Source organism: Branchiostoma lanceolatum, chromosome 4 (assembly GCF_035083965.1).
Source record: "Branchiostoma lanceolatum isolate klBraLanc5 chromosome 4, klBraLanc5.hap2, whole genome shotgun sequence".
Taxonomy (NCBI): domain Eukaryota; kingdom Metazoa; phylum Chordata; class Leptocardii; order Amphioxiformes; family Branchiostomatidae; genus Branchiostoma; species Branchiostoma lanceolatum.
The window spans coordinates 26489580-26504461 of record NC_089725.1 but is presented as its reverse complement, the minus strand read 5'-3'; the positions used below and the strand labels follow the sequence as shown (position 1 = coordinate 26504461).

The window sequence follows — 14882 nt, the reverse complement described above, 5'->3', positions numbered from 1 at the left end:
TTCTTGTCTTGTGTGTACTTCCTGTAACTGAGTAGCTGTTTACAGTACTTTTCTTTTGTACACTCCTTTGGTATAGTAGTGCACATATTCTTTGTGCTAACCATTACAACGAAATTTATCAAACCGCTATTTAAATTTGTGTCAGAATCACAACATGGCAAGGTCACAACTCTTTTCCACTTTATTCAACTGATCCATACAGGTAACTAGCTAACTCAGAAAAAGCGATGAATGAATTTAAGGTAACGTTACATGTATTCCAAGATGAATCGAACAGTAACTGATATACAGTAGAATCCAGCTATTTGCATTACTGTTAATAGCATATTTCTGGGATATGCATAAAATTTTGAAAACCCAAACCATTTCCCATTCACTCCATTATAAATAAAATGGCACAATTGCATTGGCTATTTTTGCATACTCCTGATATTTGCATAAAATAATGCCAATGGCAACAGGAAAAACCGGTTAAATATGTCAAAGTCACTTACTCTTATAGATTGTATGCAAATGTCATTCAAATGTAAATCGAGTTTGGATAGTTTCTATGGTAAGACAACACCATAGGCACTGTTGTTGTCCTTTGTGTTTTGAAAAAGCTCTAGCAACTCCATTGTCATTTGCTGTGATAGGATACAGAAGAATAGAATTGCCAATTTTTTGCTTGATTTGCCATCCTTTGCACTCAACATGTGTATATGAACTGATGATATGCTCATGAATTCAATATGTGACATTTTGTATAACCTGGGAGTGAGTGAATTTGACACAAAGTGTGTGTGTTTCCTTTCAGTGCCATCCTAGTAACCACAGCAACCCCCTCCCCCCTCAGTGCCTCTCATTTTGTCCCCTAGGGTTAATGGACTACTCCTTATTATTGCATAAAATACACTGACAAATCAGTTATGCAAATAAGCGGATTCTACTGTACTAACTATTCTTAGTTCATCCCAAAAAGTCCTTATCATAGCAATGTCCATCTAAATCTCAATGTTGCAAACATATTCCAGCCCCAAGTCACCTGAGCCAACAGAACACTTGACTATGAAGCCTTGCCCTCTGAACTGCTGTTCTCTGAGTCTGTGCTCGGTTTCTTCCACACCTGGTTGACTTCTGTCTGCAGCTCCCCAGGTTTGGGCGGCACCTCGGGGATGGAGAGGTCGGGGTTGTACAGCTTGTGCATGACCTGCGCACCAGCAAACATGGACAGCATACTGGCTGTCAGGAAGCGCAGATACTGCCCCCACGGCACTCCTGCAGGCATTGCTGTTGTCAAATCTCTCGACTTTGAAACTGCTTCTGTAAAGGATACTGTCTGCACTTTGCTGAGTGTCTTTATACAGAAAGCAAGGTTTTAATAAATGTCAACCATTCAGCATTGAATGAAATAAACTTTGGCAAAGTGCTTTCTTCTTGGATTGCAATGTTATCATAACATAAGTTCACTGATCATTGCTTGTTTCTGTGCCTGCAGCCTCATACTGTCGCTCTGCCTGCTTTCTTCTGTACACGTCATCTGCAATGAAGAAGTATTAGTTGTATCACCTTGGTTATATCACATCATCCAAACCTTTGATAAGATATTGAGAGCTGTTACGTCCATGAGACAAATATCACATTCATATCAAAGACATAAATCTCAACATTTGTATATGTAGCAGGTATATAGGGGTGTCATGTTTGGAAAATAGTCCATTGAGATGTTAACCGTAACAGCTACTTAAAAGAGGGAGTGACCATAATATGACAGTAGCCATGTCTAACAATTAGTGACAAGCTTACAGGATTAGCCAGTCTTGTTTTTGTCACCAAACTTTCACACAATTCCAGGTCACTGACATGACACTCACTTTCTATGTCTAACAAAGCATGAAATATTTCAAAGGCTCATAATTTACCCGTGTGTAACCCTGTTAAGTTGACACCGGCTCCAATAATATCTAATTGTTACATGTAACGACTTACATAACATGCTAATCAACCATACATAACCTTGTGGTACTTACAGAAGGTCTCCCTGCCAAGCCGAACGTTGATCATGAACCACTCCATCCCCGCCCCCATAACAAAGAAGATCGGCAGGAAGCGGTACACTCCCAGCCACCGCTTACCCGGCCACAGCTCCAGAAGCCCCCTGATCCGCCGGTTGGGTTTACGGAGAACCATCCAGTTTTGCAACTCGCCTAGAACAGAACACAGGAGAAAAGTTACACAACGTGCATGGGGGAGGGGGGGGGGGCGTGGAGTTGGACACCTTTTCTTGACTGTCAAGGTTAATATTAAATGAAGCCGATTTGACAGATCAAACTATACTTGGTCAAGTACGTGGGTTAAGGTTTACGGAGAACCATCCAGTTTTACAACTCGGCTAGAACAGAACGCAGGAGAAAAGTTACACAACGTGGGGGGAGGGCGGTGGAGTTAGACACATTTTCTTGACTGGCAACGACAAGGGTATTGTGAAATCAATTTGATTGATTAAACTATACTTGGTACCTACCTTTACGTCAATCCCAGGTGTAATGCAACCTCGGCTACTTACGTAGAGCTAAATACAGTAGTACAAAAATCTGGATTAGCGACACATTTTGTCGTCCGTCCTTGGTTGACCTTTGACTGCACCTAGGTTAAACGCATACAAACGCAATCGACTACACTTTTGTCCCCTCAAACGGTAGCAGCTACAGATTGTTAGAAATCTGCATATAAATTGATTTCATTCATCTTGTTGTTTTATTTCGTGAGAAACCACAGACCAATCCTATATTTATCTAATCTTGAAAATGTTGTTCGCAATGATGCGATGCTTTCTTTCTTGGTGCCTCGAGGTCATGAGATGATACATCCATAACCTGATACCCGGATAATATCACAAACTGCCCAAATGATCACCAGACTGCATCTGCACAGCATTGCTCTTCTTCTGTTCGAAGCTGCACCAATATCAATGAATTACAGATGGAGCAAATGTCTGCAAGGATCAAAATATATATTTGGCTCACATTTGCACTGTAACTGTACTGTACTACTGTAACATTGCGGCTGCAGGATGTTTCGACTACAGAAAACAATCCCTCAAAATACCTTTATTTCTTCTCAACACTGTATGTTACCATGGTAATGAGCCATTTTCCATAATTTGGGCACTAATAAGTATCTAATACCAGCTCAGAAAAGGACAAGAAATAGCCATCCCTTTAAGTACCAGACTTTTCAACCTAGGATTGATGTGTTTAAAAATTCCTATTTTCCTAGAACGATCGTAGAGTGGAACTCGTTACAACCAAGTACAGTGGAAGCATCCTCATTAGCTTTAAACAATGCATGCAGTTAGAAATGCGAAGGTTAGACGTGACAGGTCGTTCGGTGTAACATAACCAGCTGCTGCCGCGCCGCGTGCCTGCGAAGCTGGTGTGTTACGTCGACTGGCGGTTATACCGGCTGTATAGATACAGATACAGATGTCAAAAACATGAAAATCGGACGCGATTATGAACAAACATTAACATATTACGCAAAAACAAAAACTGATAAAATGACCAACTTTTCCTCTTTTCAAAGATAACTTGGACTGGAATTTCACAACGTTAAAGTCATTTGGCAACCTTGAAACAATACATTGTTTTAGACTACTTAAAAAACAGTCAAATGAATGCTTGTAGAGGTCGGAGTATTGCTTCGCTACTGAGTGGTTGTCCTTAAAAATAGGCAATATTTTGAACAAGTGCCAAAATTAACACTTGGGCTATCTTTAAAGCTCTCCAAAAATCAAAGTAGGGTGTTTTTTAATCATATTCTATAGTAGATGTAACCCTATGTATTATTGATCAAATCAATGCTTGCAGATGTTGATGTCTTGTTTGGTAGTGGTGAACTGGTCCTTAGAAGTATCCATATTTTAGACATGTGCCGAAATCAACATTTTGCTATATGTTTGAAGCTCAAATGTCACGGTAGAATCTTATTTAAATGCGATTTTTACCAGAGGTAATCCTATGTATTGTCTATGAAATAAATGCTTCTAGCGGTCGGGGTCTTTTTTTCCGCTGCTGTTCACTTGTCCCGAAAAGTAGGCCATATCTTAGACATGTGAAGAAATCAACATATTGGACTATGTTTGAATCTCTGAATACGTCACTAGAATGTTATATGAATTCAGCATTCAGAAGTAACACTATGCATTGTCTATCAACTGAATCCTTGGAGAAGTTGATATTATGTTTCTTTGCTGTGTACTTGTCCCTTAAAGTAGGCCATTTTCTGGAAAGGTGCAGAACTAGAAATAACGTTTCGGGCTATGTTTGAAGCTTTTGAAAGTATTTTTTAAACTTACTATCTTTGAAAAGACAAACTTTAATGTATTGTCATTGAAAACTACCCTTCTGAGTATAGAATTTTAATGATGCTACCCCTATGTATGCCCACTGGAGTATAGTGTGCATACATAGGGGTAATATTTGCAATATTTGTGCATAGCGTGAGACACTTGAGAGCTCATTATATCATATTTTTATCCAAGGCTAACAGAGGGTAAGATTGTTGCTGTCTGCCTGGTCCCAAGAGAAGCAACACACAATGTTGACGAGCTTTGTAAAGAGAGGGGCATGCCATTTTAAAGAGCAATTGATGTAGATGTTTTCTCAACAACAGCTTGCTACAGAAAATCACCAAAACTTCAAGAGTACGTTTTTGCCTTTGTCTGAAATAAACATCATTGCGTAGGGTAAACTGTTGCTAAAAAACTAGAGTATTCTCAGACCTATGCTTTTTTTACACATAACAGATCTTATGATTTTCATGTCTTAGGTAGAAAAGGGCATGATTTTAGCTTTACGACATAATGAGTATGTAGAAGTGTATATGTCTATTGGTATCCTTGAATCTCGTAATAGCGTCTTAAAATATGCAATTTGCATGTTTTTGACATATCCAATTCAGGAAAAATGGCCCCAAAACTTGTTTGGCCCGGCCCGTTACCCTGGCAACAATCGGCATTTGAGATAGAAAGCTTGGGGGGGGTCAACACAGTGAAAGATATGAGCCAAATCGAACACTGGTTGATCCTTACAGATATTTGCTCTTAGTTGTCTTTTTAGGCTGCCTAAAATATCTGTATGTGTGTGTGTGTGTGTGTGTGTGTGTGTGTGTGTGTGTGTGTGTGTGTGTGTGTGTGTGTGTGTGTGTGTTTACATGTGTGTGTGACAATCTACAATGTTAACTTTATAACAGGCATCATCTGTGTATATCTTTTGAACGTTTTTCCTTTTTGATATTCTCATTTTTGTCATCTAGTTCACCGTCTTCAACTTATTATTCCATCGTTGTCGTCGGAGATCTCAAGTAGCCTTTCTCTCGGACGATTGTAAATTCAATTTTCCGGCGGTACGCTTGTTAATCGGATTGGAGCTGTGTGAGTTCGAGGCAACACCGAAATTCACGATCGCGAGGGAGACTAAGGTAATGCATGCACGTCCGTTACATTCGAGATGATGCGCAACTTGCGTCAGTCATAATACCTAGCTAAAGGCAGCGGAAGAAACCCAGTTTCATCATAAAGATAAAAGTCAAGTGAAGAAATGAGCTCGAGCTCTGTGTGTCTTATGATCCGCTTATCTCGGCAGAGTGGCATGCCTTCTAAAATAAGTAACTTACTAGTTTACGCCAGGCCACGACGTCTTAGCGTCGGCGATTACCAGGACACGTCTGCTATCATTTCTTATATCAGTGACACTACATCAGTGTATGTATAGGTTATAGGTTGCTATATATATAGTTTCTTCTGGAAATATGCAAAAGCTGGTAATGAAAACGGTCATATCCACAATCTCTGCATCCATCTCTCAAACAAATGAAAGGAAGGTACACTTGGCAGTGACTACACACAGAATACGTGGGTCTTTCATTTTCTTATTTAGAATAGACACTCGTTACCATTGTTATCCTTTATATTTTTGTACCCTTGCAATTAGCCTACGAGCATGAATTTGCAAATAAAACATTATTATTATTATTGATTGTTAAAAAACAAAAGCATGCCCGTATCATCTTCAAATATATAACGCACACACACACACAGCCGTGGTCTTTCTTTGCAAAATCTACGCTCACACAACAGCAGCGGTTTAACTTTGTCAGATCAATGGGACCAACATATTGCCAGTAAGGCCATTTGTTCATTGATATAGCACGGTACCAAACCAAAGACTAAATCGGAACTACGATATGTTCAACCAAAAACACTTATTTACATTTTTATTTAATTTTACGTTTATTGCATGTTAGGCCGAGCAGGTAAATGCATTCTTATTTCACTTTTTATGATTGACATCTGAATCCGGATGAACTTTTCCGGTAGGGTTTCTCTTTAAAGCACAATAAAAGGCCCGAAATGTCGATATTCTTGTACAAAACCTAGGATGAAGGACCTTTCGAGAAGAAGATTAAGAGAAACATGAAAAACACATTAAACTTAGCTACAAAAACGGTACCTATGGTGCTTTTCAGTACCAAAACGAGCTCACACCTCCTCGGTAGTTTGCGCGGCAGCGAAAAGTGATGCTAAGCCGATGATGTGTCATTTGAAACCACAAAGTCTCAGCTACCACAGGGTGGATTCGTAGAAACATTTAGCTCAGCTTGTTCGCCATCGTGAATTACTCCCACGCCAAAACTCTAGCACTTTCCAGCCTGGCTTTAAGCTGATGTTTTTCAAACTATGTAAAAGGCAGCCACTTGAAGAAATGTTTTGAATAATTTGCTTGAAATCTATATGGCCCGTTGTATGTACTATCGAATGAAAATGACTAGTCTCCTAACAAGAGAACAGATCGCAATAAATTGTGATTAAACCAAAAAGATAGAAAACAGATATCACTGAAAATGTAGTGACTATATAGCTCGACACATTACAGAAGACGAGCAATGTTAAAAGGGTAGTCGCGGTCATTTCGATTTTCAAACAGAAGCAACCTTACTAACAAAGCACGAGACACACCCTCAAATCTTCCGACGTTAACTTGTATACGTCAAAGATTCTTTGGTCTCCCAAAGTAGGAAATCAGACAATCTTTCTGTGGAACAAATCAGCCTTTCAGTCCAAGGATTATGAATAATCTATGAAACCTCAAAACAATAAAGTAATATTCAGGGCTTGAGAGAGATTTCAGGCTTCAATTGACCAGCCGGAACCCACCCACACCTTTTTACTACTTATTGACAGCAAAGAAGCCTGATAGCAAAAGTGCGTCAGTGCGATTACAACCTAGACCTTCTTGAGGGAGGAGAGATCTGGACGTTTTACATAAAACCCTAAGACATCATGTTAGAAAAAAAGGAGACAATAAGTGATCCCCTTCCCCGGAAATACGCTAAAAGATTCTCTCAACTCAGAAAACGGAACGGCCAGAAAATCGTCACGATCTTCCCTCCCACGATCGGCTTGGATAGCTGTTCTAAAACCAGCTGCCATAGTTAAAACATGTTACACAGATCGTGTCTATGCCACCCGAAAGCTGTATGCATATAGATGTGCCAGGTTCAAGTCCCTGGTTTCTTGTGTAACACCATGTGATCATAAAGACGACAGGGATATAAGTTCTACAAGCAGTGAATGGTGGTAGATTATACAGGATGCGTAAACGGATGGGGAGTATTGAACTCCAGGGTAAATAAAAGGATGGAAAAGTAAACTTGGCTATGGCAGAGTAAATATCCACCCGGTACAGGGGGCTAACCCGTTTCCATTACTGTATGGGTTTAAACTTTACTCAGTACATCGCTGTGATTGCGCAGTGCCTGTGTAGCTACTTTGTGCGTTCTTAGACTAGTTGTGTAGATGGTAGACGTGGGCTTCTGTGGGCGCGCTATGGGAGAAAACTCCACATAGCCAATCCCTGTTGATTTCCTTTGCAATGTAACAAGATCCCCGCCACCTATGATGGGCATTGGTCCTGCAATATATTATCCAGAGTATCCTTGAACTTGAACAATGATCATCTGGATAATATAGGCCCTTCTCTTGTTTTGTTGTTCAATTTGCAATTTAGATAGAACCTCCTTGGTATGCCCCATGAAGCCAATATACCAATTTTCTGTACTGCGTTCTGTACAACATTTACTGGGATCAGGTGCAGTTGGCATTACAAGGCGGGCTTTCAAAAATGGGGTGACGTTATAGAGAAGAAAGTCAAGAAAAACTGTCTGGATGGAAATCATGAAACAGTAACGCCATCATTGCAAAATGTCTGTGTGGCATTTACACATATTCTATCAGTCAAGGATTTCCCCTCCCCTCAAACCCTTACAGTCGTGTATGGCTTTCGCTTTCTGAGCACAAACACTACCTGAGATGGTTTTGGGGTAGATTTCCCCCCTGCGGTGTGTAGAAAATTGGTGCGCATCAGTGCTAAACCTACCCTTGTCTACCTAATTCTTTATAAAGGACTGCCTGTCTGTTTCAAACTGCAGGGTAAGAAATCTGCAACATACAACGCGGTGTCTGCGGGATCCGGAGAGGGTCGGTGTGGAGTAGTATCGATATTTCTAGAACAGCACGAAAGTACGAAGGCAATTTACAAAAAATACATTTAAAACTGAAGATCTAATTATGTTAGACTGAAGACAAAGCTTGTGCAGTAAACTACATTTGGTTCGCGTGGTATCCATTTTATTCTAGCTCCAGCTTGCTTCTCTGTTCGCTTCCCCGCAGAACATGTTGGCAGGTGAGCGATCGGTGGACCTAGAATATAATAATAGGAAGGATATCACGCTAACATTTGGCAGTACAGGGTAGCATCAGGACTGAAACGTCTGAGCCTGCCACTGAACGTGCTCTGTTCAAGTTGATGGCCCGAGAAGGCGCGAGGGCCTGGTTTGCATGCTAAACGCTTGATAAGACTAGCAGCACATTAGGTCTCCCGGCCAGAATCTGATAGGCTGCCGCTGGCCCTGATTGCCAGTTCTTTCAACTTCAATCGACAATAACGCCGCAGAACAGAAAATGTGATCAGATAGCTTACCAAGTTCCGAGAAGGAACGTCGATAAATTCCACGAAGAGATAAGCTCCTCCAGCAACATTGCCAACAACCTATATGCATGTCTTTGTGTGGGTGTAACTGTTTGTAGGATCAGTAGACCTGATAACAACACAGTTAAATGTTACCACCTTTAGTGTAATACACCAAAGAATAGTAGTACAACTGTCTGTTTGTTCTATTTTTGTTAAAGCTGTGAACTTTACAATTGCTTGGTTGAGGCGTATCTTGAGTACGTTTGTTGTGAGAAAGAAGGCGAACGGCCGTGTTCATATGCATGTTGCGCTGGAAGTTGTGAAAGGAAAGCCCAACTTTCCCTACTAGCGCGTCTGCATCAGATACGTCCCGCCATGCACGGGAAATGGCGCGGGGAGGAAGCTAACTCACAGTCTAAAAATAAGGCTGTTACCGTCCAATCGATAGCTGGGGTCTGTTATACGACCCTTACAATTACCAATGGGGTGTGATTACAGTGTTTAGGAAGCACTCTGTCCAATTTGTGCGCTTTCTGTTGGAGGGGAGCCAATGTTGGTGGACCCATCAACTTTTATCCTGCGTTCAATTTCCTGGCTCAGATCACGATAACTTTGTTACAGCGCTCTTAGTCAGGTTTTCGTTTACAATTGTTGTGTCAGCATGTTTCTGTTGACGTAATGACCATGCTTCTGTTGGCAATTTGTTTTTACTGTGGAAACGTTATCTTTCCCAAGCGTGAGAACTCGTCCCCAGCATACTGTGGTTTATTATATACAGCTCCTAATTCGACGCGAGGAGGGCGCATGGTTAGAGCGTAATAATTCATCGTTGGGCGGGCGTAGTCCAATACTCTAAACACTAGTAGCTGGATGTCATCCGAATTTGAAACATCTTGTGATACTTGTCGAATCATTTGTTTCCATCATTGTCCATCATCTTTCGGACAAGTCATAGGGAAAAGTAGACTTCTACAGTGTACATAAAGACCTTCCCGACCTCAGTCTGGTACATAATCATTAGTAGGAAGACATTGGGCTATAACTGTCCTCTTGTGGGCTCTAAACACTGATTGCTGGCACGGTCATGGGCAGACTATTAAATCTTGCGATGCTCAGAGTGTTGTTTGCCCGTTTCTGAATCCCCAGATGTCTCGGCTGACGAACATTACATCCCACCACTACACCGTTAATGTTTGTTCGTGAGTTCTAGGGATTACAAGTTTGTGAACTTTGATAGTTTTATCGCATTTTCCTTGGCCTTGTACCCACGCTCTGACATTGTACTTGTCCTAATATTTTCCTTATACCCACGCTCCAACATTTTACATTTTCCTTGTACCCACGCTCTAACATCTTCTATCTCTGATAGGTTCCTTGAAGAAAACGCTGTGGAGTTGTAATCTATCATTAGTTCCCAGTAGTAAGTGTTGTGAAGTGCGTGGGAAGACACAAAATCTCATCCCAGTGAGGATCACGCATCGAAATCGCCGACAATGTGAGCGACAGAAGCGATCTGAGCCTGCCTCCCTCGCCGTGGCTACTACAAATGTTTTGCACACTTGTCTCCGCCAGCTGATTGACTCAAGCTTAGATCTGTGCTTTACTCTTCCCGCCCGCCCCGGGGCGAACATGCGCGTCTGATTCTGATGCATTTCCCTCAATCCTTCTGGACCGAAGTGCGAACTGAAATCTGCTGACACTAATGTCAACAATATCATTTTCCCGGACAAATCCACATTTATTCCCGTGCCCCTGGTAACTGACACAGCAACAGTATTACATTTACTTACATAAAGTACTTTAATGCACTCAACGATGAATTGATACTGACTGTACATCCTACAAGCTTACACATAAGGCCTTATATTTCACGCCAAGTTAAACAACCGACCAAATGCTTTTAAAGGTTCAACGACCGTTTTATTGTATATCTCGCCTCGCTCTTATACTTGTAGATCTACATTATTTTCCTATTAGGCCGGAGGTGCTATGCTTAAATTCTTAACGTTCTTCTCGATATCAAATGCGCAGGAACAAGTGAAAGTAGCCCCATCTATTAGATTTCCTGCGCGCATTCATCTCTGTAGAAAAGTAAGAGTTATGATCACCTTTAACATTCCAGATGCCCAATGAGAAGGAAGCGCGAGCATTACATGATATCCCGGATCGCTAACGATTTGATGTATTGACATACGTTTCTGCAAGGTAAACCTTTCTCGTCTGAAGTGCCGTTTCCCTCTAAGCGAATAATTCCGCTCGTGACGTGCGTAAGTTCGTGGCTACGTGCGCAGGTTCCGTAAAGAACGTGGCGGGAACGTGCGTCTGGGGAGCGCGAGCCAACTGCTCACGGATGACAAGCGACGAGTTCGTCTGGTGCGCAGAGCCCGAGTCTGAACATAATGTATGTCGACGTCACACGAGAGCCGAGGTAGAAAAGCGGAACTTTCCTCAGGGGCTGGCAGACTGGCTGTGTAAAACGACGGAGGGATGTACAACTAGCTTCAACACATTGCTCAAGCCGTACAGCGGCGTGAGACAACAGGTAGGTGCAAACATTGATCAGTCCGGCCGGGGAAAGGCGCAGTGATGGTGGCCGCCGGGCCGCAGACCACGCTACCGGCGGTGACAGCGGAAACTCAGTGGAATTTCAGCGTGGACTTCAGCAACACGAGTTTCAGCACCGCGAACAGCACCTCGCCTGACGCGGGCGTGCCAGACGAACTACTGCACATCCTGCTGCCGGTAGTGTACTCCATCATATGTTGTATCGGACTAACAGGGAACACGATAGTCATCTACGTCGTCGCCCGCATGTCCCGCGCGCGAACTGTGGCCAACAGCTACATCCTAAACCTGGCCATCGCGGACGAACTGCTCCTGCTGAGCATGCCCTTCCTCAGCGTCGGGTACGTGACCTGGGACTGGCCCTTCGGCCCGGTCATGTGCAAGCTGGTGTTTTCCGCAGACTCCGTCAACATGTTCGCCAGCGTCTTCTGCCTGACCGCCATGAGCATCGACAGGTACCAGGCGGTGGTCCACCCCATGACGTCCCGAGGGTACCGCACGATCCGCCGCGCCGTCCTCATCAACGTGACCATCTGGATCCTGGCTCTCGTCGTCGTATCACCCGTCTTAGTGTTCACGGGCCTGCACGAGTCGGGGGGAAATGTCTACTGCAACATCAACTGGCCCGAGCCCGTGGAGGCCTGGAGGGTCGCCTTCATCGCCTACAGCGGCCTCCTGGGCTGTGTGATGCCGCTGGCCGTCATCACCGTGTGTGCCGTCTTCATCGTGCGCTCGTTCCGCCGCCACCGCCGCAGCAAGAGGAGGGGACAGGCGCGGGACTCCCGGCAGATCTTCCGCAACCGCGAGCGGACCATCACGCGAGTCGTCTTCGCCGTCGTCATCACCTTCTTCGTCTGCTGGTTACCCTTCTACATCTTCAACATCGTCAACCTTGTGTCGCCCATCCCCATCTCGCAGCACAACAAGTGGCTCTTCCACTTCTTCGCGTCCGTGTCCTACGGGAACAGTTGCCTGAACCCGCTCATCTACATCGGGCTGAACAGCCACTGCAGGAAGAACGTGTGGGACCTGTGCTGCTCCTGGACCGGGGTGGACACCTCCCGCAGTACGGGCCTGGTCCAGGTCACGTCCATCCGCCTCAGCTCGCTGTCCCGCGCACAGAGCGACCGGCGATAACTCCACCATACCCGGCTAAGTTGGAATCAGTACTGTCTCCGCAAAGCTATACCCAGACGTGTAAACCTACTTAACTGGTATGGTAGTACAAGTTCCTTCACATGTCTCCCACTTCTTCACATATCACTCACCTATCTATCACTGAGAAATGTATGTCATGCAGCCCAAGGTGTTAAAACCGCTTGGGGAAAATACTTCTGGATATAGCTACATGTACATGTATGTAAGTTTCTTCATTCTTCACCTTAATACGTTGATGAAGGTTGGACATCCAAGTTATAAGATACGCCAAATGACAGTTACTCAAGCAACTGGACAAAATTTGTCGGTGACGGACGAAAGACAGTGGATGCTGTCTGAAACGTCGGACTGTTTCAAAATTTCATCCAGTTGCTTGAGTAACTGTCATTTGGCGTGTCTTCACTTTAGTTCGACCATGGCCTCGAACGAAAATATAGATTTTGTCCATTATCAAAGCACACGTAATGTACCCCAGATCGACGTCCTATAAGTGTTTATAAATAAATAAATAAAGTGTTTATATGAATCTCAGCGCAGAGGACGTCACCATTTGCAAGACAGATCTATTCACAATGCTGGACGCTGTAGATCAGCGTCATTGTGTATTCACAGAAGATGCTATTTTTGAACGTCTCGTAGGATGTATGTGTTATATCGTTATTCTTCTGACAAGCAGAGGGACTTAATGGATCACTTAACTGTACCAAAGGTGAACTGGAAACGTTGTTTGTAATAGTTTTCTTTGAAGATCATTTTAAAAAGACGATATGTTTTAAACGGTAGTAAATGATGTACTAGGTGTATGTACTTGGAGACCCAAGATGGTTATAATCAGAAGTCCAAATTCACCTATTTACTCAAGATATGCTACTGATATACGGTAAAGGAGGAACACGGAAACGCCTGAAAACATTTGCCGGTTGGTCTAGTGAAGGTGTGCTGTACATTGGTGCATAAAATGTTCTAGCTTTAGATAAGGGAAAGTAAACAACTGCTTACAGAATGTCGCCAATAACAATGGAACTTTCTATTTGTCTGAAGAAGAATATATTTGAAAGCTATTCACCTTATTCTCGTCTTATTCTTTTAAGGGTATTAGAGTTGCTCGGCAATCTAAGTGTAGACAAACCCGGGGTACGGAAATGTACATGACTAGCATACGGACGAATCAGGAACATTTCATGATATGTAAGAATTGTAGGATACTTTTGGTATTATATATCGTAAGCATCATGCTCCGAGTGTCAAAACGCCTGCACATTGAGGACATTTATAAGATATGTTATATATATATCCGGACCGCCGGTATCCCGGATATGAGGGAAAATGAAAGAAACACATATCAGGAATACAGAAACACACATAATGGAAAGAAACACATGTGTGGACTACAGAAACACACATAACGTTACGGAATAATCAGATGTACTCTCTATTATGGATGTGAAAGACCGACACATTTTCTGAGTCAACATATCCAAGTTGTCTTTTACGTCGAATATAAGAACACAAGTCCAGTGATGTGTCGAACTTGACCCCTTACGCGCAGTGTGTACGTCATGCATGTCTGGCACAATTTTCAAGCCTGAAAATGTAGTACTGCTTATTGTTAAGTCAATCGAACTTTAGCCCTGTTTAATATGAGGTAAAAGAAAAACGAAAATAAACCTTCTGCGGGGATCCAAACGTATTACTACACATGAAGGATGACGCATGAAGCGCCACATGGTCGCATTTCCCCGGGATACATGGGAGGAAAGGGTAAGGTATACCCCAAGACGATTAACCCGAGCACTTGTAAGATAGGCAGAAAGCCTATAATTGTGAGTCAAGTAAAAGACCACTCTTGTAGAACCCCCCACGGTCTCATTCCATGACTGTTGCTAATGCATTCCTGCTATGCCGCAGCATTGAGAAGGCATTAGACGGTCGTTAGACTGCCAGTTTCGCAGTAAGACGGCTTGGGACGCATCGAAAACACGGGCTTCCTAGCTTAACGAATAATAGTCCTTCACATCCTTCCTGAACTTTTTGTTCAAACTTGTTCGACTGTTAGTCTGTGGTTAGCGCGTTCTCCGTACAGCATCCGGTATTACAAGAAAAACCAATTAGCTCCTAATGCACTTACGGCTGGTTGCGCACACTCCA

The 14882-nt window shown here is 43.0% G+C and overlaps 1 protein-coding gene across 1 annotated transcript; it reads left to right on the top strand.

Annotated features, from left to right (window-relative positions):
• Positions 1–11589: 11589 nt before the first annotated feature.
• LOC136432123 (somatostatin receptor type 5-like) lies at positions 11590–13227 on the top strand. Its single transcript, XM_066423135.1, has one exon. It carries the CDS (start codon positions 11598–11600, stop codon positions 12711–12713), a length of 1116 nt encoding a protein of 371 aa, XP_066279232.1. The 5' UTR covers positions 11590–11597; the 3' UTR covers positions 12714–13227.
• Positions 13228–14882: the final 1655 nt, after the last annotated feature.